The sequence below is a fragment of the Cricetulus griseus genome, chromosome 2, assembly GCF_003668045.3.
Source record: "Cricetulus griseus strain 17A/GY chromosome 2, alternate assembly CriGri-PICRH-1.0, whole genome shotgun sequence".
NCBI classification, from domain to species: Eukaryota; Metazoa; Chordata; class Mammalia; order Rodentia; family Cricetidae; genus Cricetulus; species Cricetulus griseus.
Genome location: NC_048595.1, coordinates 102,326,436 through 102,350,983, shown reverse-complemented (window position 1 = coordinate 102,350,983; position 24,548 = coordinate 102,326,436). Strand labels below are relative to the sequence as shown.

Below are 24,548 nucleotides of genomic sequence, written 5' to 3'. Positions count from 1 at the left end.
CACCCTGTGACCACACTAGAGTTCAAGATTGCCCAGACTGTTTTTAGATTGTAAAATATGCAGTCAGTAGATAAAAATCTACTGTGTAAAGAATAATGATAAATAGATGCAGAATGTTTTTATTTCCAGAATTTGAAGAGAGGGATCAGCTTAAAGAATGCTGAAAAAGTTTTGTCTACAGGACACAAGAGGAGGCAATTTCCCGAATGGAATTAAACTAGTGTGGCTTTTGGCATTTGGGAAGTGTGCTGGCCTTCTGAGGCACTGACTGGGTCAGGCAGAGCTATGGTTGCAGCCATTCACATAGCTGCTGCTGTAGAGGAAGCCTGCAGACATGGTTAAGATCCCTAATCAGTTGATGTTGAGTTAAATGAGAAGTGAGTTCATCTAAGTGGGCCTGACCTATTCTCACAACCTTTTGAAGGAGGGCATAGGCCTTCCCTGACCTCAGAGACTTAAACAATTCATGTACCGGGGGTTCCAAGCTGTTCTTGGTCTCCACCTCCTGACTAACTGCCCTGCAGGTTTCAGGTTTGCATTGCTAGCCTAATTATGTGTTCATTTTCAGGAAATCTCTAGAGATATAAATTCACATTCATACCATATACTCATGTGTAATCCTCTAGTAGCTTTATCTCTCTAGTTGAAGTCTGACTGATAAAAGCACAAAATAATGAAACATGGTATACACTTTATTTATATAATACTATACTAAATCTGTTTACTATACATAAATACCTGTTGCCTGATTTGTTTTGCCACGTCCAGTCAATATGCCAGGCTTTAGAAAGCTCAGTGCAGGATTTTCTTCAATCCATTTCTTTAAAGCCTAAAAGTGAGAAGCAATGACCAGTTGAACACTACTTGTAAACATTAAACTTTGCATTAATTCAATATTGAATATTAGATACATACATATATACATGAATGATAGAACATAAAAACCGAAGCTACAGATAGATTTCAGACTGACAAACCCTAAATTCTAAACAGCAATAAATTCTAGTGGCTTAGAACTCTGTGGTTAATTGTGGCTTAATTTGTGAGATGTTTTAAGTGATAAAAAGACAAAGTTAGGGGCTGGAGAGATGGCTCAGAGGTTAAGAGCACTGATTGCTCTTCCAGAGGTCCTGAGTTCAATTCCCAGCAACCACATGGTGGCTCACAACCATCCCTTATGAGATCTGGTGCCCTCTTCTGATGTGCAGATATACATGGAAGCAGAATGTTGTATACACAATAAATAAATAAAATCTTTAAAAAAATAAAACATAAAAAAGACAAAGTTCAGAACAATGGGTACACAGAATAAGTGAATTTAGCAAGACATTGAGATGCAAGATCAATATGTGTAAATCAATTTCATGGTTACATGTCAGCAACAGACAACTGCAATTTGAAAATCTGTGTGTGATGTGTGAGTGTACATGGCTGACTATGTTGGGGGTGGTTAGTGAGCATATGTGTGCATATGTGTGTGGAGGCCTGAGGTCAACCTCAGGTGTCATTCCTTAAGAGCCACCCACCTTAGTTCTTTTTGAGACTGAGAAACTCCTTGGGGATTGCCAAGTAAACTAAACTAGCTGGCCAGCAAGTTTAGTGTTGGGAACTTAAAATCCAGAGCCTGATGCCTGCACTTCAAACATCTACTAACTGAGCTATCTCCCCAGTCCCCAGTCCACAATGTGAAATACGTTAAAGTTCAATTTCACAGTGAGACCTCGAACGATGGCATCCTGTTGTTTTCAGATGCTGATGCGTTGGTAATTTTCTGGGTCTATCTTTACAGGTAATTGGCTATGCCGCAGAAATAATACAGAAACTCTACATAAGTGGAGATAGACTATAGCGCCTGTCTTGAAGACTCAATATTGTCAAGATGTCTTTCTTCCCATATCTATCACAGATTGGATGCAACTTCAAAAAAGATCCTGGGGGATAGTTTTCATAGATGTGGACAATCTATTTCCAAAATGTACACAGTAGAAATTGGGATGTGGATGTAAAAACTTAGAAAAAGGAGCTGCAGAGATAGCTTAGAGATTAAGAGCACTGCTTGCTCTTCCAGAGTTCCTGAATTCAATCCCCAGTAACCACATGGTGGCTCACTGCCATCTATAATGAGATCTGGTGCCCTTTACTGGGGTACAGACATACATGCAAAACACTATGTACATAATAAATAAATCAATCTTTTAGGAAAAAACTTAGAAAAAGTTAAAGCATTCACATTGCCCCTTTTCAAAGCTTATTAGAAAGCTACAGTACTCAAACTACAAGATGGATTCACGAATTGATGTTTAGGTCATGGCAACAGATATATAAATCAATAAGAAAGAGAAATCAATCCATCCAAATATAGTCAGGTGAATTTATTTAAGTTCCAAAAAGTAATTCAATAAAGAATTGTCTTGTCAATAGACAAAGGGGGCAGGACCCTCAGGGAGATTCAACCATATCTCACACTATATATAAAAATTCAAGAAATTCTAGACCACAACAGAGAAATTTTTGTGACCTTAAACACCATGCAAAGCCAGGGGGAGGGAAAAAAAAAAACACTAGAAACGTTCTGTGTGCGGAGATACTGTTATGATAACTAAGCCAAGCCAGCCGGTGGTGGTGCATGCCTTTAATCCCAGCACTTGGGAGGCAGAAGAAGGTGGATCTCTGTGAGTTCGAGGCCAACCTGGTCTACAGAGCAAGATCTAGGATAGTTAGGGCTACACAGACAAATCCTGTTTTGAAAAACCAAAAAGAAAATAAAAGATAACTAAAAATCAGGCTGTAGGGCAGCACAAAATACTTAATATCCCCAGTCTCAGAGGCAACTTTTTTTAGTCATCCTACAAAAAGAATCTTAAAAACTTAACAATAAGATGGTATCCTATTAAACTATTCATGCATGCTAGGCCAGTGCTCAACCACTGAGCTGTAACTCCAGCCCGAAAGCTCAACTTTGAGATAGGTTTTAAAATCTGACTAGATAAACTTTTTAAAGATGATCTCAAGACAGACTTCTCAACATCTAAGATGTCCAAGCATATTAGTTACTAATCACATGTAAATCAATACCTACAGGATGGCTGGAAGTGAAATCTTAACAGAAAGTATTAAAAAGGAGGAGTGTTTACTCCATAGTGCCAAGACTTATAACTGTGGGTAAATCAAACAATGAGGTATTAGAGTATGGATAAGCAATTAGCATAGACCCATGCATGCATGCATAGTTGATTACAGGGCGGGGAAGAAAGGGCAAACTTTTCAATAAAGTAGAGCCAATCTGTTGTGCATGCACACACACACACACACCACACACACACACACAACACACACACACACACACACACACACACAAGGCTTACATCCACAAGTGCTCTGGTTTTCACGAAGAGAATGGTTTTGGTCTCCGGCTTTAAGTGGTACTCCTCTTGTAAGATCAAGTAGAGGTCTCTGAGTTTAGGGTTCTCATTGCTGGGATCCATGGATACGTTTTCTAGTTCCTCCAGCTTTTCTGGAAATGGGGAGCATTTTGCAAAAGGCTTACAAATGTTAAAGCTTTAGAACTATGGCCTTCTATTTCAAACAGTCAACCTCTCCATTGCTAGCCAGAAATCTGAGAAGTGAACACTAATGTCAACTGGTGTACCCCTTTAGAAAAGCAGTTTAGCAACATAAAGCACGCACATTCTTTGATGCAGTAACCTACAGTTAGGAATCTGACTCACAGTTCTATTCAGAAAACTGTGGAGAAGATTCCAAGGACAGTCACTGAGATGTTGAAACTATGAAAGAGAGAAATACAGAAAACAACTCAAACACTGAGTAACTGAGAAACTTCTCCACAGATCTTAGGCTACCCAGATGATGGAAATACAATGTTGCTGTTAAAATTAAAGAGTTATATACCTCCTGATATGGAAAGATCAAAAAGATATAATTTTTTGTTTATTTTTTGAGACAGGGTTTTTTATGTAGCCCTAGCTGTCCTGGGCTCTGTAGACAAGGGTGGCCTCAAACTCACGGAGACCCCCCACCTCTGCCTCCTGAGTGCTGGGATTAAAAGTGTGCTTTCAAAAAGATACTTTAAGTTTAAAACTGAACCACAAGATATCTTATCTTTAAAAAAAAAAATATGTGGTGTGCTAGAGCCAGATCAAACCACATTGTGATGGTCAATTGTTAAGTTCTTGAGACTTGTGGGATGAGACCTTGTTTTAAATATAACCTTAAAAATTCTATCTGTATCCTTGCAGTTCAATGACTTATACTAAAATCAAATATAACAAATAGCCATGCTTATTAATTTCCTAATTCATTTTATCACATTTTACTATAAGCTATGCTCTAGAGTTGCTGTGTATGCATATATGTACATATCTATAGTGTAAGTATGGAGAAATGTCAGTCTGTGTTCAATTTTACACAAATTCAATGTTGGTGGTTAGAAATTGATTATAGTAGAAATACTTATACAACAGAAACAAAGCTAACACTTGCTTCACCCTTTCTTGGCAGTCCAGACTTTGTAAAATGCTAAGTATATAATGCAAATTAAATTTAGCTGTTATTTATAAAACAGGTAAAAATGCAGAAATGTCCTCCCTGTGTTCAGAAACTATTACCTAGTTCAGAAAAAAAGTTACTCACTTCACTGAAAAATCAGCGAAGTTCCAACATGTTTCTTTTGTTTCCTTTTGTTCTTATTCCTAGCATTAATAGAAAATAGACCTAGCATCCATATCAGAACTACATTTATTTGGTAATTTCAATCTCTACTTGGTTATGAGTATAAGGGTCCTGCCAAGACTACCAAAAGCATTCTGTGGGCCACAAATGGCCAAAAGTAATTCATAGTGAAGAATTCCATGTTAGTATCTGTGAGCTGGGTGCTACATTATCCCCCATATCAGTAAAATTTATAATACACAAATGCAATTTATAGATACATTTACCCCAGATAACTAACTGTATGCTTATCAACACAGCAAATCACAGTCTATACATATGTATAGTAAATAATTTGGTAAAGACAAAAAAAGTTATTAGTAGCAATTGTTTCTAGGAAAAGTAATTTGAAAGGAGAAAGAACACATGTTCTTCCATTTACTACTTCCCATGTTTGGAGTATAAAGTAAGGGCAGGAGGGGTATTTTTCTCATTACTAGAATATACATAAGCTAGACAGTGGTGGCACATGCCTTTAATCTCAACCCTTTGGAGGCAGAGGCAGGGAGATCTCTGTGAGTTCAAGGTCAGACTGGTCGACAGAATGAGAGAATGAGTTCTAGGACAGCCTGGACTACAGAGAAACTCGGTCTTGAAAGACAAAGAAAAAAAGAAGCATATATAAAGCATAGTCTTCTTAATATCATTAAACATATGTTGGTGTTATTAAACCTTTTAAAATTACTGAGGTAAACAGAATGTCACCACGCTTATATGTGGGAAGCAGCTTTTCAAATCCCACTGTTTTTCCTTTTCCCAAATGAAAAGTGGAAAAGCAACAGATGTATTCATAGGTATTAGATTTTTCTGAAGCCAAACCCTCCTATGTTTGTTTGTTTGGTTGGTTGGTTGGTTGGCTTTACGGCTGTTGCTTTGTTTTGTTTGCAGTGCCTGGGGTTTCAGCCATGCTAAGGCCATGCTCCATCACAGCCCCATACTGTCTCATCTTAAACCCAGCACAACAGCATCAGCGAATAATATACGCTAAATGATGTACACGCCACCCATCAAGTCCCCAGATTCCAGCGACTTCCAAGTCACCCTTACCTTCAAAGTTCCGAGTAAGATCTTGCTCAGTCTCATCAAATGCTGCTTCTCGGACATCGTGGAAGAAGGCTTTGAGGTAATTCAGAGCATCTTTCATCTGTGCATCCTCACTGATGATGAGAGCGTCGTTGTATTTCTGTTTCGAATGAAAGGTGAGTCTCAGTACATTTCCAAGTCCCCGAGTTCACTACACCCAAGTTCAACAGGCTGTATTTAGCACAAAATCAGTTTCAAGAAAAGCTTTCTCAAACTGCACAGCTGAGGTTTTAGAGGTGAATGCCCTTAGTGGGTCTATAATTAAAAACCTGTGAACCAAAAGCTGTTTGTTTTTTTTTTTTGTTTGTTTGTTTGTTTGTTTCAGTTAGCTAGAAATATTAGTTAGGTATATTCACTTTGTATTGTAAAATTCCACCTTGGTAGAGAAGGAAAAACAGTGTATCATAAGAAACAATAGTAAAAGCAAGTCAGCTTTGACATTACGCCGCATTGTGGTGCTGACATTCCCCTTAAATTCCGACATCATAACTAAATCGTACATGGACCTTTCAGAACGATGGCCCTTACCACCTATGGCAAAAGTCCATTAAGCATTAAAATTCTGCAAACGCATGCTATGGAACAAGCCTTTAAATATTTCCCATAGCCTAACAACAGAGTGACAGTTGTTACTGCTATTCCGTTCTTCTGTGTTAACCAGAGCCCCCAGGGATCTAAGTATGTGGCTTTAACAAAGTAAAGACCACACAGGCTTCAGGATGTGGTAACAGGAACCACTTCTTGAAGTCAGAGATGGTGGTTTCCAATCATGTGTTTCATCATCACCCAATTTTCCCCGACCACATTAATAAAGCAAGGCTGGAGGCTTGACATAGGCCTCTGGGCCTCTGTTCCAGTTTTGTAGACATGCTGTTAAGTTTCAGAAAACAAGGTTGGTGATGACTTTATGGAAAGTTCCTAATTAAGCTCTTGGCTAGGATGAGAAGCTAATGTTCTCTCAGCTGCCACAGTGCAGATCCCAGGAGATGCAGTGACCAAAGAATGCCAATGTACCCTCAAGTGTGACGTGTACAGAAAAAGCACTCTGCAAATCCTGCTTTCCTCCTCCTTGTCCGCCATCTGAAACACCATGCATGCTTTGTGAACATCGACAATCCACTGTTCGTATTTCTGAGTGCCGAACTCTCTATTTTGAATTTGAAATAACTTTCCTAGAGGGATAGATAAATAAATAAATAAATAAATAAATAAATAAATAAATAAATAAATAAGATTGGTCCTGGCATGCCTCATCCTCTAATTTTCTTTCTTATTCATTATAAATAGGATATTTATCCTGAAGTAGACTGCGTTTTCAGCTGTATTGTGTAAGTAAGATGATTATTTACTAAATGACCCAAAGTCAAAGTTTTTTACATTCATAATTGCATTTAATTTTTTCTAATTTCATGAGGTCAATATTTCATTTTAAAAAGAGGAAACAGGTTCAGAAGGACCGAGTAAGGGGATGGAGAGATGGCTCAGCAGTTAGGTTATTGCAGAGGACCCCAGTTCAGTTCCCAGCACTCAGGTAGGGTGGCTTCCAACCACCTGTATATCCAGTTCCAGGGGATTCAATGCTCTCTTCTGGCCCCTGGGAGCAACAGCACTCGTCCCACACAGTCATATGCACATACACATAATTTTTAAATAAATCTTTTACAAATGGAAAACTAGGTAATTTACCCAAAGTCACACAATGTGGGTATGGCAAGAATTCAAACTCAGCTATGTAGTGTCTGAGCTCTACAAGCTTAAGGGACTGACAGTCAAAGTAATTCAGAAATTAAAAAAAAAAAAAAAAGAACCCGGGCTGGAGAGATGGCTCAGAGGTTAAGAGCACTGTCTGCTCTTCCAGAGGTCCTGAGTTCAATTCCCAGCAACCACATGGTGGCTCACAACCATCTATAATGAGATCTGGTGCCCTTTTCTGGTGTGCAGGCAAAACACTGTAAGTAAATCTTAAAAAAATAAAATAAAAAAACACAACTTTGCCTTTAAAACCAAAGACACCATTAGAATAGTAGGCCTCAAGAGCTTCATCGGAGACAGGTATATAAAAATGGGAGCACCGTACCCAACAAAGCCTTTCTGCTTTCCTATGAGGTCAGAGACCTCACCTCAGAGAAGCACTCAGCACCAACCACTCAGCAGAGCACAGAGATGTTTGTCCTGGATCATCTGTGTGCACAGCTGGAGCTAACTCTAGCTGCTTGATTCAAACATGCAGGGCCCACAGTGATTCAGACTCTGAGGAGATGCCAGCACAGGGAGAAGGTGAAGTGGGAACGGCCACAGCAGTCTGGTCTACTAGTTTAGTCTCCTGGACTTCTTGAGACAATCACAGTACAGCAAAATCCAAAGACCAGAATTGCACTTATGCGTTAAACGTTTCCCCTCACCCATTCATTTTCATAATGTAGAACAAAGGGCTGGTACCCAACAGGTGGTAGTGTCGAGCTTTTCCCTGCCTCCACCCCACAGACAGGGTCTCAGTATGTAGCCCAGGCTGGCCTCAGACTCAGAACCTTACAGATGGTGCCATCACACCCAGTTCACAATGAGATGCTTTCCCAGTTCCTGAACAAATGAGGTGGCTACCAACAGTTACTCGATGTGAGGAGGTGGGAAAGTGTTCTATGCTACTAGGAAATGAGTTATCAGCAGGACTTGGGCAGTCGGAAGTGTGGATGTTAGCTACAGTGAGAGGAATGATAAAGAGAACGTGACACAATTCTATCCCCGTCGGTCCATTCATCACTTTAGTCAGACCATGTCATCCTGCTCCTGGGTGACCCATGTCCCTCCTAACTGGTGTTTTTACCACCTGCCTGTTTTCTCAGTCCATTCCCTACCAAGTAGCTACAGAGAAGTTCCGAAAACTGTGAGGAGAGAGCATGCTACCCCACTACTTCAGGGCCTTTAATAGATTCACTGCCTGAACTCCTCTCCCAGCGCTGTCCTTCCATACTGTTTAAGTGTCTTCAGGATGCTCATGTGGCAAAAGGCTAGTCCCCAGTGTGGTGAGGTTAGGAGATGGTGACACTCTCAAGAGCTGAGTTCAGTGAGAGGATGTTAGGTAATTGGGGACATTGCTCTTGGACGGGATCAATGCAGATCTAATGGAGTCCCAGTGGTGATATACACCTTGGGAGGAGGAGGCAGGAAGTTCCCAGCTCAAGGTTAGCCTGCACTGTATGCAGAGATTCTGTCTCAAAAGAAGAAAAGAGCCGGGCGGTGGTGGCACGCGCCTTTAGCCCCAGCACTTTGGAGGCAGGGGCAGGTGGATCTCTGTGAGTTCGAGACCAGCCTGGTCTATAAGAGCTGGTTCCAGGACAGGTTCCAAAGCCACAGAGAAACCTTGTCTCAAAAATAAAAGAAAGAAAGAAAGAAAGAAAGAAAGAAAGAAAGAAAGAAAGAAAGAAAGAAAGAAAGAAGGAGGGAAGGAAGAAAGTAAATTTAGAAGATGATTTAAAAAGACTATTTTTCAGATATGTATTTCCAGATGGATCAACTTTGGGTTTAGAAAGAAAATAAAGCAAAAGAGAATGAAAGAATTCTTATAAGGTACCTAAATAACCAGGAATTAAGGAAGTGTATATATGAGCCAGATATGGTGGTTCATGCTAGCAATCCCAGGACTCAGGAGGCTGAAGAAAGAGGACTCCGCAAGTTCAAAGCCAGCCTACTCACATAGCAAGTTTCAGGCCAACCAGGGATACAAAAAGAGACCTTGTCTCAGAAACGGGAGCTAGAGAGACAGCTCAGTGGTTAAGAGCACCAGCTATTCTTCCAGAGAATATGGGTTCAGTTCCCTGCAGATGTGCAGCCCACAACTGTCTGTAACTCTAGTTCCAATGTAACTTACATATGTGGTGCACTTACATACATGCAGACAAAAACACAGAAAAATAAAAATAAATCTTTTTAAAAGGGACTGGAGAAAAGAAAGGTGGAAAAAGGATGAAGAGATAAAGAAGATATATAGAGAGGGTAGAAACACGTGTGAATAAATGAGAATAAGTCAGTTCACATCTGGATAAAATCTCACCATTAAACTGAAAAGATACTAATGAGAAAGTAGAAGGGACACACACACAAAAAATGAGATTTATCTCACTGTGATTTAGCACAGACTTACCTAGTTCCTCCGAGACATTCTTTGCCAGTTTCTCTGTCTCCCTCATCAGCTGAGATATGATGGACTTAAATGTGTTTGTAGTCCGTGATTCCACTTTCCTAAAAACTAGGGTCAAAGGAACTTAAGTAGTTTGAAGGAAGCACAGGTCAAACACGGCCATTTCCAAACCCTTCTCTGCCCTTGTTACAACCTCTGAAAAGCCACAAGCTCCAAGCTCACTAGTAGGTGGCCCAAATCACAACAAATACTTAAAAGCCTTGAAACAGCTTCCTGCCTGAGTCTAATGTCTGTCCTGGCCTAGGAGTAATCTAACTCTCAGTTTAGCTTTCCTGGTGCCTCTACTCACAGGTCTGGCAGCCCTCTCCCCCCCGCCCCCTGCCCCGGTTTCTGCAAATGCCACACTCCAGCCCCCGTTTCCCTGCTTTCCTTTTCTCCTTCTCTGCACCTTCTAGCCCCCAAGAGTGTTCCCATTGGTCTTACTATTCACATTTGTGTACTTTTGGCAGAAAAAGAACTGCCTGTCAGCCGGGCGTTGGTGGCACACGCCTTTAATCCCAGCACTCGGGAGGCAGAGGCAGGTGGATCATTGTGAGTTCGAGACCAGCCTGGTCTACAAGAGCTAGTTCCAGGACAGCCTCCAAAGCCACAGAGAAACCCTGTCTCAAAAAACAAAAACAATAAAACAAAAAAAAACAAAAAACAAAAAACAACTGGGGCTGGAGAGATGGCTCAGAGGTTAAGAGCACCTGCTGCTCTTCCAGAGGCCCTGAGTTCAATTCCCAGCAACCACATGGTGGCTCACAACCATCCGTTATGAGATCTGGTGCCCTCTTCTGATGTGCAGATAAACATGGAAGCAGAATGTTGTATACATAATAGATAAATAAAATCTTAAAAAAAAAAGAACTGCCTGTCACATGCCATGCTCTGGTGATAGAGAGTTGACAAGAACTTCCCAATGCTGCACCGGAGGCTGATTCTTGGATGAAAAAAGGGTGTGCTCCTAAACTCACCCATCAGAGTCCCGCAATGCAGGTGCAGGCAAGGCCTCACAGAGCAAGGGGAAGGAAAGCAGTCTCTCTGGGGAGGCTGCTGCAAGATAAGCACAGGAAGGAGAAAGGCAGGAACAGGAGAAGCAGCGTACAAAGCACAGATTAGTGCAGAGTCAGGGAAAGCAGCGTAGCCTTCACAAGACTTGGAAGTAGGAAAAACTCAAAGGGCTCAAATTATAGAGAAATTCACGAGTGTTGCTAAAACTGGGGGGCTTCTTCATGCTGTCCATGGGGCACTCTCCAAAGTGAACAGGGCTGGGACCTCCCATTCCACTACACCCACTTGGTCACTGACTCAGGGCTCAGGCCAGGATGAGGCCTCGGATGTAACTGCTGTACCTCCCTGCCTACAAGGCTAGTTAATCATTAGTAATCTGCTAGGGAATCTCATTTGGAAAACCTGTTCTGGTCTTTTGGTGATAGCTATTATGATTCAGATCACTCCAACTATAATCCTCAGATACTTACAGGAACTAGATGACCCCATAGTACCTGCCTAGGGCATGGAACACAGAGGCCTGACCCAGCCCACTGGCTATCAACCCTCTTAAATGTTCTCATTTCCTCCTTCACTCTCTTGCTGGTGCTTGTGCAAGGGTTTTGGAGACAAAGAGCAAGAATGTTTGTCCCTTTCAGGCTACTTCTGAGACTCATGCATCACTCAAGAGGTCAATTAGGGAGAAAGAGGAAATATGACTGTTTGTGAAGTGTGGAGTTAAAATGCTTTTGCCAGCTGGGCAGTGGTGGCACACACCTTTAGTCCCAGCACTCAGGAGGCAGAGGCAGGTGGATCTCTGGGAGTTCAAGACCAGCCTGGTCTACAAGAGCTAGTTCCAAGACAACCTCCAAAGCCACAACCTGTCTCTAACAAACAAACAAAAGAAATAAAGAAAAGAAATGCTTTTGCACAGAAACAGCTGACCTGAACAAGGGGGAGATCAGGGACCCCCAGATTAATGGCTGAGAGGCCAGCATGGGACTGATCCAGACCCCCTGAACATGGGTGTCAGTGAGGAGGCCTCCGCAATCTATGGGGCCTCAGGTAATAGACCAGTATTTATCCCTGGCACACAAATGGACTTTGGGAGCCCATTCCACATGAAGGGATGCTCTCTCAGTCTGGGCACATGGGATCAGCCTAGGCCCTGCCTGGGATGATATGACAGACTTTGGAGATCTCCCATGGAGGGCTTCATGCTCCCTGAGGAGCAGAGGGAGAATGGGGTGGGGGCTTGAAGGGGTTGGTGGGGGAGGAGGAGAGGGAGAGGGAGCTAGGATTGACATGTGAAGCAAGCTTGTTACTAATTTAAAAAAGAAAAAAAAAGAAAAGAAATGTGATGGGGAATGTACTTCTGTGTATGTTCATCTTATTGATTGTTGAATAAAGTACTGTCTGGCCAATGAGGCAGCAAGTTAGACAGGACTAGGAGTCAAGAAGGATTCTGGGAAATGTAGTAAAGTAGTGATGATCCAGGCAGGAAATGACATAGCAGGGAGATTCATGCATAAACATGGGAAGAAGGAAGTGGGCCTTCTCTTCCTCTAGAGTCACCAAGTGATCTACCGGCAAGTGAGTACGCTAATGGAAGGCATCCGATAAGATAAGTCTTATAAAATATATGGATTTATTATAATTAAGACTGAGCTAACAGATGAGAATCCTAGTCATTGGCCAAGCAGCATTTGTACCTAATATAAGTCTCTGTGCATTAATTGGGGCCCTAACTTGTCAGGCAGAACTCAGGTGGCTGGCGGAAAGCACCCATGTGGCTGTAGGGCTCTGTCAGCTTTTGGCGGAAAGATTTATCGTAACAGAAAAATGCTTTTGCCAAACAGAGTTCATCCACTGTGTCTGAAATGGGAGGAATAGAGAGTTACAAACTCCCAAGGGGTGTGTTGCTGAGCCCCCACTTACTTTTCTGGGGCTTATAAACAACCTGCTCCAGTTCTTCCACGTTGTCCCTGACCGTGGCAATCACGGACACATCCAGGGCGGCGCAGAGTTTGCAGATATGTAGCATGGCTTCATCTACAGTTTTGGCATCTCCAACACCAACTGAGGCAGTTAGCCCAATGACCTGTAAGGAGCATCCCCAAAACTGGCTCTCAGGATGTCATCAGCAGAAAGACCCCCCAAAGTGAAGCACTAAATAAATTTCACACAGACACTAACCAGAGTAAGAACGGAGAGGAAACCTTTCCCAGACAGAGCTAAGAGCTATTCTTCCCTCTATCCCCGTGTCTCCTACTAAGGAGGAAAACATCATAATGGCAATGAAAAGGAATGGCATGTCCATTCCAGTCTCACTCACATCCCATTCATTTTGTGTGATTTGACAAGTTCCTTCAATAATCAGTGAAGGGGAAATGGCTATTTAAAATGAGAGCCACAGCCGGGCATTGGTGGCGCATGCCTTTAATCCCAGCACTCGGGAGGCAGAGGCAGGCGGATCTCTGTGAGTTCGAGGCCAGCCTGGTCTCCAGAGCGAGTGCCAGGATAGGCTCTAAAGCTACACAGAGAAACCCTGTCTCGAAAAAAAACAAAATAAATAAATAAATAAATAAATAAAACGAGAGCCACACGTGTAGATTCAGTGAGGTAACTTCATAATAACTCGACAATTATTAAATGATTAACTCACCAATAAGAAATCTGTTTGCCATCAACACTACTTGAAAAGAACAAGCTGTGGGGACTACACTAAATGTCCTTTAACTTGTACTTCGGAAATGAGTAATTCTTGGAGCTAAAGAATTGTGTACAATTAATGGTTTACAGCCCCATTTGGGCCCCTCATATGAATGATACCATCGGTCTTTATTGTATCCATCTCAGTTCTCATCCACTGTTTCAAATCATCCTCTCCAACTGCCTCTCCTGCAATCCAGAGAAAGGAGAATTTGTGCACAAGATTCCCTTCCTTCTTGTCCCGTCTAGGAAGGACCCTCTGAAGTGACTCTTCTCAAGAGACACGGGATGGGTTACTACTCATTTCCTTTTCTAAGCCACAGACATACCCACTGACACTCTACCTTCCAGATTTCTCCAGGGCCATCCTAGTCATAGCTAATAACTTTACCAGTTGTCCCCCTTCCCATTCTGCCTCATCTGCAGCTGTTCCTTACCTCACACACTACACTCGGTATCAAGTGATACTGTAGAGTTCTAGGATTCTGGAGCATGCCAGCTTCTTTCATCCCTCGCTGCCTCTGGACACACAGCACCCTCTTACTGAAAATCATGAAGCCATCTACCCAGAAAACGCCTGTTAGTTCCCCTCTTCTCTATCGGTCTTGCCTTACTTATGTTCTCTTTACCCATCTCTGCAGCAAACCTCATGGTAAGCTGTGACATAACTATTATATACCCAGCTCCCTGTGAAAACAACCATTTGAGAGCCAGCATTATATCTTCTAGATCACTGTTCCCAGGGCCTACAACATTGCAAAAGGTACGTGGAAATCCATGATTCATACAGTTGACCCGCAAATCCAGATGTTACATATCTGAATTCACACAACCATGGATCAAAAATATTTTTTAACCGTATAAATACTAAACATGTATAAATTTTCCCACCTTTATCCCCTAAGCAATACAGTATAAGAAATTATATATAAAATTTACATTATAAGGTATAATATTTGTAATCCAGAGATGATTTAACTACGTAGAGGAAAGTGTGTACAATATATATAAATGCAATGTCATCTCATACAAGACACTTAAGCAGCCTAGATTTTGGTTTCTGTGAAGGGTATCCACCCTGGATATCAAGGACAACTGTTTATCAAATGAATGAATAAAAACTAAACAATGAGCTGTAACTGATGGACCTAGAATCTGAGGAGGGTAATCTCCTCAAATGGTAAATTGGCTACAAGAGTAACTAAATGGGATTTGGATGATTATGGCTCATCTGAGACATCATCTGGCTGGAAATACCTGAGGCAGTGGGTCTGGAGACTGTCCAAGTTTGTGATCTAGGTACCGGAACATGATCTGATTGTATGGATGGTTTTTACTGGTGTTGTGGCATTCATCAAATATCATCAAAGTGAAGACTGACAGCGAGGGGATGGTTCCATTGTTGAGACTGTTCACAAGAATCTGGGGTGTCAGGATGATGATGTCATAGTTTTCAATAATGTGCTGCACTGAGACATTTTCAGTAGTTGCCCCAGAAACGCCTGCTACGCTGTACCTGGAAAATGGCATAAATCCCATATTACTAACTGCAGTGTGAACAAGGAAACAAAGATGAAACACTAGATCAGAACAACAAATAATAAAGGTCCCCCTAGGCCCAAAAGAGTACAATTAGGGAGTAGTTTGAGCTTTCACTCAAACCTGACACAAAGCCAGCAATCAGGAAATGTAAGCTAGCTATAACTGGTCATGGTATAGTTATTCTTCAAGTCACTAGGGGATGAATAATTCTTAAAAGAGAATTGTCAGATGAAATACAAAATCATTAATAATAACCAGTGTGTATCATCTAAGTGTTAACTTCAGCCACCAAGTCATTCACTCTATCCAGCAATCCATGGGAGGAGCAAAACAAAACAAGTTATTCCACAAAAGAGTTACCTCTAACAGCTAAGTCATTAGTAATTTCTTTGAATCATAGCTTTTAAAAACACAGAACAGGGGCTGGAGAGATGGTGCAGTGGTTAAGAGCACTGGTCACTCTTTCAGAAGACCTGGGTTAAATTCCCAGCACCCACATTATAGTTCACAACCACCTGTCACTCCAGTTCCAGGGTATCTGACACTCGCACACAGACACACATGAGGCAAAACACTAATGCACATAAAATAAAAGTGATCCCAGCATTTAGAATGTAAAAGCAAGAAGTTCATATCTTCTAGGTCAACCTCAGCTACACAGTGAGTTGGAAGATGGCTCTGGCTACATGAAATCTTGTCTCAGAAAAGAAAAAAAAAAAAAAAGCAAAGCAAAAAAAAAGGTAGAATTAGCCAGGCATTGGTGGAGCATACCTTTAATCCCAGCACTCTGGAGGCAGAGGCAGGTGGATCTCTGTGAGTTCAAGGCCAGCCTGGTTTACAAGAGCTAGTTCCAGGACAGCCTCCAAAGCTACACAGAGAAACCCTGTCTCAAAAAACAAAAACAAACAAACAAACAAAAAGCTAGAATTAAAAAAAGAAAAAAGCAGTTAGACTGATTGTAATACATACCCAAGTCTTTCAAAATGGCGTGAGAACACAGTTTCCTGCTGTTCGTAGACAGGAATTTGATTAGCAAAAAAGACCACTTTCCCCTTTTGTCCATGTGGGAAGCTTCTAAGATGATGTTCACATATAAGAAGTGACACAAAGGTTTTCCCACAACCTTGTAATATGGAAGGAAAAAGAACAGGTAACCAATGTTAGATGTTTCTCTAGTATGTATTTATTTTTGGCTTCTCTATCACCACTGGGATACAAATAAAGACAGCAACAGTTTAAACAATGGCTAAAAACTATCAAGCTACTTCCTAGGTAGCATGAACTCAAGTAGTAAGAACCAAAGGCAAACTAAGAGGGCATTTCTCTTTCATTGTCCATGTTCCTTAAAATGACACATTATATTGATAGGACAGCTCACCCAGTGGCAAATGCAAGAGGGAAAAAAACTTGAACTTCTTCATTTTATCACAGTAACCAAAAATAGAAGAAAAGAGAAAATTTTATAAGTTACGGTAACCGACTCACCAGTAGGAGCACATATTATGGTATTTTTCCCTTTCTGTGCAGGCAGAGCAAGCTCCAGTTGATAATTCCTTGGTTTCAATGAGCTGTGCAAATTATTACAAGATTCGTCTACAATATAGAAGGAACAAAGTTACCAAATGGCTAGTGTGCTAACTGCAGTTGGGTGGACATGAGTTCTGTCTCTAGCAACAAGGGCCCCATTTAGGAGATTTGGAATCTTGCCTGTTATTATTTGTCCCATTCCCCCCCCCTTGATTTGAAGCACACACTTGTCTCTCAGTGATAAAGTATCTATAACAAGGATACAGGAACGGCCAAAGTGAATTCTTTCTTAATCATAGAAACTTGATTAAGAAAAAAGGAAAGTAAGAATGGTTTAATTCGGGGCTGGAGAGATGGCTCAGCGGTTAAGAGCACTGACTGTTCTTCCAGAGGTCCTGAGTTCAATTCCCAGCAACCACATGGTGGCTCACAACCACCTTGAATGAGATCTAGTGCCTTCTGTTGGCATGCAGGCAGATGGCTGTATACAAAATAAATAAATAAATAAATAAATAAATAAACAAATAAAATCTTAAAACAAAAAAGTATGGTTTAATTCAAAGCAAAGTTACTCAGAACAAAGTAAGAACAGACACCAAAGACAACTGAAAAGAACCAGGCTGCTGGCATCAGGTTCTCCAAGCAACTTTAGCAAGGAGGAGCCATGCTGTATGTTCCTCAGGATCCCAGATGGCTCAGCACAACCCATCTAGGATCTGAGGCGTCGTGTCAGTAACAGGTCAGCATACAAAAGGTCAAGAGACAGAGCAGACTGCAATCACCTCATTGTCTAATCTTCCCACTGTAAAGAAAGAGAACTTCCAGAAGGTTGAGACAAAATAGCTTTGCTTAAGATGTGTATGGATCACTGTGTGTCTGAAACATTAGTACTGCGTCACTCTGGAATGGCAGAAACCTTGCGACATTCATTTCATATATTTGTAAGGCATCTTTTTTTAAATGATGTTCTAAAAAATTACGTTGTTCTTTTAACACTATTCATTATTCATCTTATTTCCTTCCTGATACATTTTGTTATAAATACGTTATTGTATATCTTACAACCTTCTGGTCTCTTCATGATGAAGATGTATTTCAAGGAGCATTAGAGAGGGGCCTCGTCCAGCCATAGCTAACTTTCACAGAACCATGAATATGAGAACAAGTTGATTTGAACCCTCCACACAGAGGCTAGCAGAGAGAGCGCACAACCCACTCATCCACTTGTGTGGCAGCCCTGGGATCCTGGAAGGAGACCGAGCAAATGGCTCATAAACAGAAGTATTCTTTTAGACAACAAGGTTGCTTGGGATGTTACAGACAGTGAAGTTCTGGGAACACTACATCAGAGCAAGACTTGGACATACATGTGCATGAGTGAAAGGCAGATAAAAGCAGCTGAGGCTAACAAAGATAGGAAGGAACAGTGATTCTAATTATGAAGTCTATTGTCACACAAATTCTCTTTTGTTTCCTAATCATCCGTTAAAAGGACTTTAGTGCTGGAGATAGAACATTATGGAAAAGAGCCGGGCGTTGGTGGCACACACCTTTAATCCCAGCACTCAGGAGGCAGAGGCAGGTGGATCTCTGGGAGTTCGAGACCAGCCTGGTCTACAAGAGCTAGTTCCAGGACAGCCTCCAAAGCCATAGAGAAACCCCGTCTGGGGGGGGGGGACAATAACAATAACAATAACAACAAAAAAAGGCCATTATGGAAAAAGAACAAGTGATGCCCAGGCAAGGATTCTGAGAACAAATGAGGCCCGGGTACCTGATGGTAGGCAGGGATTCTGACTGAGAACCTGGCATTCTGGCTCCTCCTGTATGAAAATCTGTATGCTGGATATCTCCATTCCATCATCTTCAACAGCTTTACTTTCAAGCCCTTTGAAACCTTTGTGAGATAAAAAAAAAACCTTAGAATCTTAATGTAATCTGACTGTGGATTTAGTTATGAAAATCCCCAAAAGTCCTAACACTAAAAATCTAAATTTCCATTGAGTGCTTACAACCATGCCCTTTCACTTTCTTAACATTTTGTTTAAATTCTTTTGTTTATTAGCTAATTTATTGTGTGTGTCACTCATGACACAAGGAGAGTATGGAGGGCAGAAGACAATTTTTGGAAACTGGTTCTCTGTATCCTGTAGGTCCTAGAGGTTGAACTCAGGTCTTCAGGTTCCATGACAGGGAGGAGCCTTCATCTGCTGAGCCATCTCACTGTCCCCCTTTAATTTCTTAAAGTAACGGGAAGAATCATTTTTAGTTTGAAGTTCAACTTGGTGTTTGAATGCCAGTGTCATTTAGAACCATGTGACTCCAAGTGTGGAATGTGTCACTTATGAGCAGTATGCATCGTGAGCCCCTCCCCTCTTGGTAGCTCGTGTCAATCACACTCAGAAAGAGATTCTTTCCTAGGCACACAAAAGAGACACTCATGGCTTTTGTCTCTGGCTAATCCCTCGCCAAAGACATAGACAGTTCTACAAGAATTTATGTTCTAAAGAAACCTAGGTGAAAACTAAAGCTAGAAACTCAGGTATTTGTCATACTCAGATTTAAAGCAAGAGTGAGTTTCCAGAAGCCAAATAAGATTGGCTTAATCACAGGGAATTTTCATTCACTCCTGCTCTGTTGGTTCCAGCTGGCTTCCAGGCAAGAGAACCAATCAACATCTATCATTCTCAATATCCAACCTCTACTCTGGCAGGGAGAGAAGTCTGGCAATTTGAGCCTTTAGGTCTGGAATTCTCAAGCTATTTCTCTGATAACTTAAGTTTGGGCTGGAAGCTCTTTTTTTTTTTTTTCTTCCCCAGAATCTTTGGGCTGTGTAGGCTAATTCCCTCCCAGAACTCAGCTTCCTGGTACTTGTTCCCTAAGGACCCAGCCTTGGTTATCTGAAGGGAATAGAGTCTTTCATGAAAAGTAATCTCTGGGTGAATGTGGCAAGTCCCATGGTGAATGGTGAGGGGCACAGCGTGGTCCAGGGCTCTTTCTTGAAGCAGCTCACCTTCATCGACAATCCACAGTTCACTGAACTTGTTGTCTTCTTTCTCCAAAGCAAATTTCAAAACCTTGGGCCAGTTCTCTTTATCAGATCTGAGAAGACATTCAACCATCTTCTCTGCGCCTGCCATCATGCCTTTTGTGAAGCAGATCTGAGTGAGACAAATGCAGCATATTGACCAATTAGCTCAGCTTTCACCGAAGAAATGTCTACTCAAGTAGCATCTGATCAAAATCACTGTGAAGTATATAGTTCAGTAGGTCTTAGCATCATGTTTACCCTGCCTAGCACTAGCATTTAAGATATTCTTTCCTTCACCTTTGTCCTTTATATGTTATATGCGATATCAATATGCCAAGCTAAATGTTCTCATCTGAATCCTTACATCTGTTACCATCAGCAATCCCAGGGCAAAAGCTAACCCATATGATAACCATTCACAATAAGGATATATTAGCATACAGAGCGATTATGAAGACTCTAACAGCACAACAGTAGATTTTTTCAGAGTGGGTATTCTATGACTTTTATTTCTAATGATAACTAAAATGTACTGTGTATGTATTATCATGCATCAAGCTGACAATAAGCACTGTATCTGTATTACCTCATTTAAGCCTACCAGCATGTTAATAAGGTTCATTTTTCTTACTTTAGACATGAAAAACCAGATCCTTAGAGAAGCTAAATGAATTGCCCAGGATCGCATCACTAGTTCAGTGATTTAGAGACTATAATAAATGTATCTATGTCCAAGAGCCTAGCAATGTTCTTTTCGTTTGTTGTACTGTTCAATGTGATTTGCATGTACATAAAACACTATTGAGAGAAAAAGTAACAGGGCAACTTTAACTGAAAATAGGTTATACTTCAAAAGTCTAGCATAAAAATGACCACATTTGGAAGCCTTACCCTCTCTGTAGAGCAGATGGTGGGAGAGGGGAGTGGGGGAAGTGGGAGGAGAGGGGAAATGGGATTGGAATGTAAAAAATAAATTTATAAAAAAATGACCCCGTTCACATTAAAAATTCTTTTCTAGTCATTATGTCTTCTAAATGAGGGCTTTGATGGGTTTCAATTACCCTTTGAGGGCCTAAAAACAATACAGAATACAGAGACCATTTCCAAGAGTCTCAGCATTTTTCTCTAAATTTAGTCCTTTGCGTTAATTTACCTGTCTGATTTCTTCACATTCCTGATTAATTAAGCATTCAGACATTTCAGAAAGAATATCTGTTGGGTTAATTCTGGCCTTAAATTCTGGCTGTAGACGTCGTAAAAGTAATCTGTGTTCCTCTAACTTTTCAATTTTTTGGAAATCCCAATTTTCAATGGCCTCATGAAGTCCACAGTAACCTGAAAAGAAAAGAAAATAGGGATTTCTTAAATGAGCCCAACATAAAACGCTTTGACATCAAAACCATAGGAATACTGTTTGAATCTATGGGAAGAGTCCTCAAAACCAACTGCAAATGGCCTCAGCTTCTGTAGTCTGCAGAGCAGCCCAGGGGGGCTGATAGGCTGAAGGCTGAGTCCCCAGTAGGGGGTGTCTTTAGAAGTGACTGCACCATGCCAGCACTGGTTCCATCACCGTTAGCACATCGAGTTCATACAGAAGGAGCGATTGAAAACTGTGGCCTCGCTGGTAAGTTACTCACTGGCGATGCACTCTGAGGATGCATCGTGCCCCTGGCTCCTTCCAGTTGCAGTTTGCATCCTGCATCCACCAGGAAGTGCTACTTTGCCTCACTGTGTGCTCCCTACCATGGTGCCCTGCCTCATCACACTTGGGTGCAGAAGCTATAGGTCCACATGGCTCTGTTCCCTGCCTTTTATTTCCTCAGACATTTAGCCACAAAAGTGAAAGTCAACTAATACAGCTGTTCACATGATTTTCCAAAAAGGAAATAATATTCACTTTGGCACCCAACAGTTCAGTCTTCCCACAGTCATCTTTCAGGGTAAGGCCCTAAGGACAAATATGAAGTCTTGTATTTGACTTTAGTATAAAATCTTTGGGGCTCAAGAGATGGCTGAGAGGTTAAGAGCATGAGCTGCTCTTCCAGGGACCCTGAGTTCAATTCCCAGCAACCACATGGTGGCTCACAACCATCTGTAATGAGATCTGGTGCCCTCTTCTGGTGTGCAGATATATATGGAAGCAGAATGTTGTACACATAATAAATAAATAAAATCTTTTAAAAATCTTCAAAATTCCCCCATGTACTTTAATAATAACCCTCAATTTACTTTTTAAAAATATTTATTTCTTTTTTCATTTTATGTGTGTCTATGTGTACCATGAGTGTGTGTGATGCCTGTGGAGATCAGAAGAGGGTGCCAGATGCCTGGAACTGGAGTTACAAATGTTTGCGAGCCATCATATGTGTGCTGGGAAACAAATCTGGGTTCTCTGCAAGAGCAGTGAGTGCTCTTAGCCACAGAGTCTTCTTTTCTTCTCTTTCTTTCTTTCTTTTTTTTTTTTTTTGGTTTTTTTTTTTTTTTTCGAGACAGGGTTTCTCTGTGTAGCTTTGGAGCCTATCCTGGCACTCGCTCTGAAGACCAGGCTGGCCTCGAACTCACAGAGATCCGCCTGCCTCTGCCTCCTATGTGCTGGGATTAAAGGCGTGCGCCACCAACACCCGGCTGGAGTCTTATTTTCTACCTCCCAATTTACTTTTAAATTAGTCAAATTAATCATATTTATCTTCTCAGTAGGAAGCAGTAAGGAAAACAAGAGGAAATAGGAATCTTACTTCCTGCCCTTGAAGAGTTTTCCTTCTACACCATTTTAAGAAAAAAAAAAAAATACACCAATGGGCAAATCAAGGAGTTAAAAATGACTTCCAACAAAAAGAATGCACCAAGGGGCAAATCAAGGAGGGGAAATGACTTCCAACTACAGTAACCCAAGAATATCTCACTCTAAGGTTCTTGGACAGAATCTCCAGACTTGCCTAACCTTAAGAAGCACATTTACTTCATTCAGCCTGGGGAGATAATGAATGGATTTTATTCCTATATACCCAAGAAACTAACACAAAGCTCCAGAACCAGGGAGATGGCTCACCACACAAGCATGAGGACCTGAGTTCAATCCCCAGCTCTCATGTGAAAGCCAGGTACAGAAGTGTGGCCCTAAAATCCAAGCCAGTCCAGCAAAAATGCTAAACCCAGGTTCAATGAGAGACCCAGTCTCAAAACATAAGGTGAAAAGCTCCTGAGAAAGACAATGTCAACCTCTGTCCTACACAAAAGGGCCCTCACACATATGTACACACACATAAAGGAATGTGCATGTTAATCCCCCAGCCCCAATATACACACACACACACACACACAAAGAAGCTTCACCATGATGAAAAGGAATCCCCTGGATTCTGTTAGGACAATCTCAATATGATATCTACCCTGAAGTGTCTTTCCACTTCATACCTTTCAGTGAAGTTATGAAACATTAACAAAGAAGAAAAAGAAACGTGCATGAGCCATAGCCAGCAAATGCCAGCACTAAGGACATGTGTGATGAGGCACAGCCAATAAACGTCATCATCTTCAGAAAGCCTTCAGAAAACACATAAGTGTTCAGGAGAGTGCACATATCACTTGTGCAACATTCTTCATAACTTCTAAAGTTATTCTATACATGTTTCAAAGGTATTTATTTACATGTATTATTTAGAAAAAAATAATGGCTCATAAATATAAGACTATAACCTCACTCATGCTTTTATTGTAGTTAAAAAAATAATTAACCACCTTTAAATGCATAGTTCAGTACAAGAATGTTTTCCTCTTGCCCCTGAGCAATTAATTCCCTTTGTCCCTCCCTCCACCTCCTGCAAACTCTATTTTGTTTCTATGGCTCTGTTGGTGGAGGTGGAATTGTGAACAGTTGCTGTACTGTGACTTACTTATCTAGTAACTGTCTCAAGGTTCATCCAAGTGATAGCATAAGCGAGCTTCCCTTTCTTTGTAAAACTAAAAAGGGTTCTACTGTATGTGTTTCTCCTTAAATTTTACTTATTTTTTAACTGTCTGTTTATTCTGTGGTGCTGAGATGTGTTTGAGTCTAAGGCCTCATCACAGGCTAGGGGAGTGCTACCACCCTGACCAATACATTTGGGATGAAAAATATTTGCTCAGCTTTTGTCCTAGCTGCGGTGGGAAACGCTACTATGAGCATGAGTGTAGGAATTCTCTCTTCAAAGCTCTGCTTTAATTCTTTGGGAAACATCCCTGGTATGGATCTTCTGCAAAATGCAATGATTTTTTTTTTTTTTGGAGGAAACTCTAAACTACTTTCTATAGCAGTAATACATTTTTTTACAGCCTACCTGTAATAGTGCACAAAACTTACAATTTTTCCACATCTTCGTGAGTACTTTTTTTTTTTTTTTTGGACAGAAATAATTGGTGTGCAGCAATAACTCACTGGAGATTTCACTTCCATTGCATTGAGGATGAGTGACTTTGAGCATCTTTTCGCATGTTTCATGGCCAGTTACATATCTGAAGAAATGCCAAATCCTTTATTTTTTATTAATATTGTACATGGGGAGGAGATACAGAAGTGCTATGGCACATGTATGGAGGTCAGACAACAAATTTCAGGAGTTAGTTTTCTCTTTCCACCTTGTTTTGAGGCAGGGTCTCTCTTTGTTTCTGCCAAACTCAAGGCTAGCTGGCCCAGGAGCTTCTAGGCGACTCTTCTGTCTCTACCCTCATCTCACCATAAGAATGCTCAGAATGCAGACACACACTGCCGAATCCAGC

General features: G+C 41.2%; 1 protein-coding gene and 1 long non-coding RNA gene across 2 annotated transcripts in view; one reads left to right on the top strand and one right to left on the bottom strand.

Annotated features, from left to right (window-relative positions):
• Window positions 1-24,548, bottom strand: part of Ddx58 (DExD/H-box helicase 58) — a 48,897-nt gene that overhangs the window by 11,676 nt on the left and 12,673 nt on the right. Inside the window, exons 3-14 of the mRNA XM_027403381.2 lie at window positions 20,947-21,128; window positions 19,776-19,923; window positions 18,537-18,659; window positions 16,721-16,828; window positions 16,205-16,358; window positions 14,951-15,209; window positions 12,920-13,082; window positions 9,953-10,057; window positions 6,826-6,983; window positions 5,776-5,911; window positions 3,366-3,514; window positions 739-829 (exon numbers count right to left, since the gene is read on the bottom strand). Of these exons, the coding sequence (XP_027259182.1) occupies window positions 739-829; window positions 3,366-3,514; window positions 5,776-5,911; window positions 6,826-6,983; window positions 9,953-10,057; window positions 12,920-13,082; window positions 14,951-15,209; window positions 16,205-16,358; window positions 16,721-16,828; window positions 18,537-18,659; window positions 19,776-19,923; window positions 20,947-21,128 (1,776 nt within the window). The remainder of the gene's footprint in view (window positions 1-738; window positions 830-3,365; window positions 3,515-5,775; window positions 5,912-6,825; window positions 6,984-9,952; window positions 10,058-12,919; window positions 13,083-14,950; window positions 15,210-16,204; window positions 16,359-16,720; window positions 16,829-18,536; window positions 18,660-19,775; window positions 19,924-20,946; window positions 21,129-24,548) is intronic.
• LOC113834399 lies at window positions 13,484-20,530 on the top strand. The gene is made up of 2 exons (XR_004768279.1): window positions 13,484-14,456; window positions 20,430-20,530. It is a non-coding gene; the product is annotated as an uncharacterized LOC113834399 (long non-coding RNA).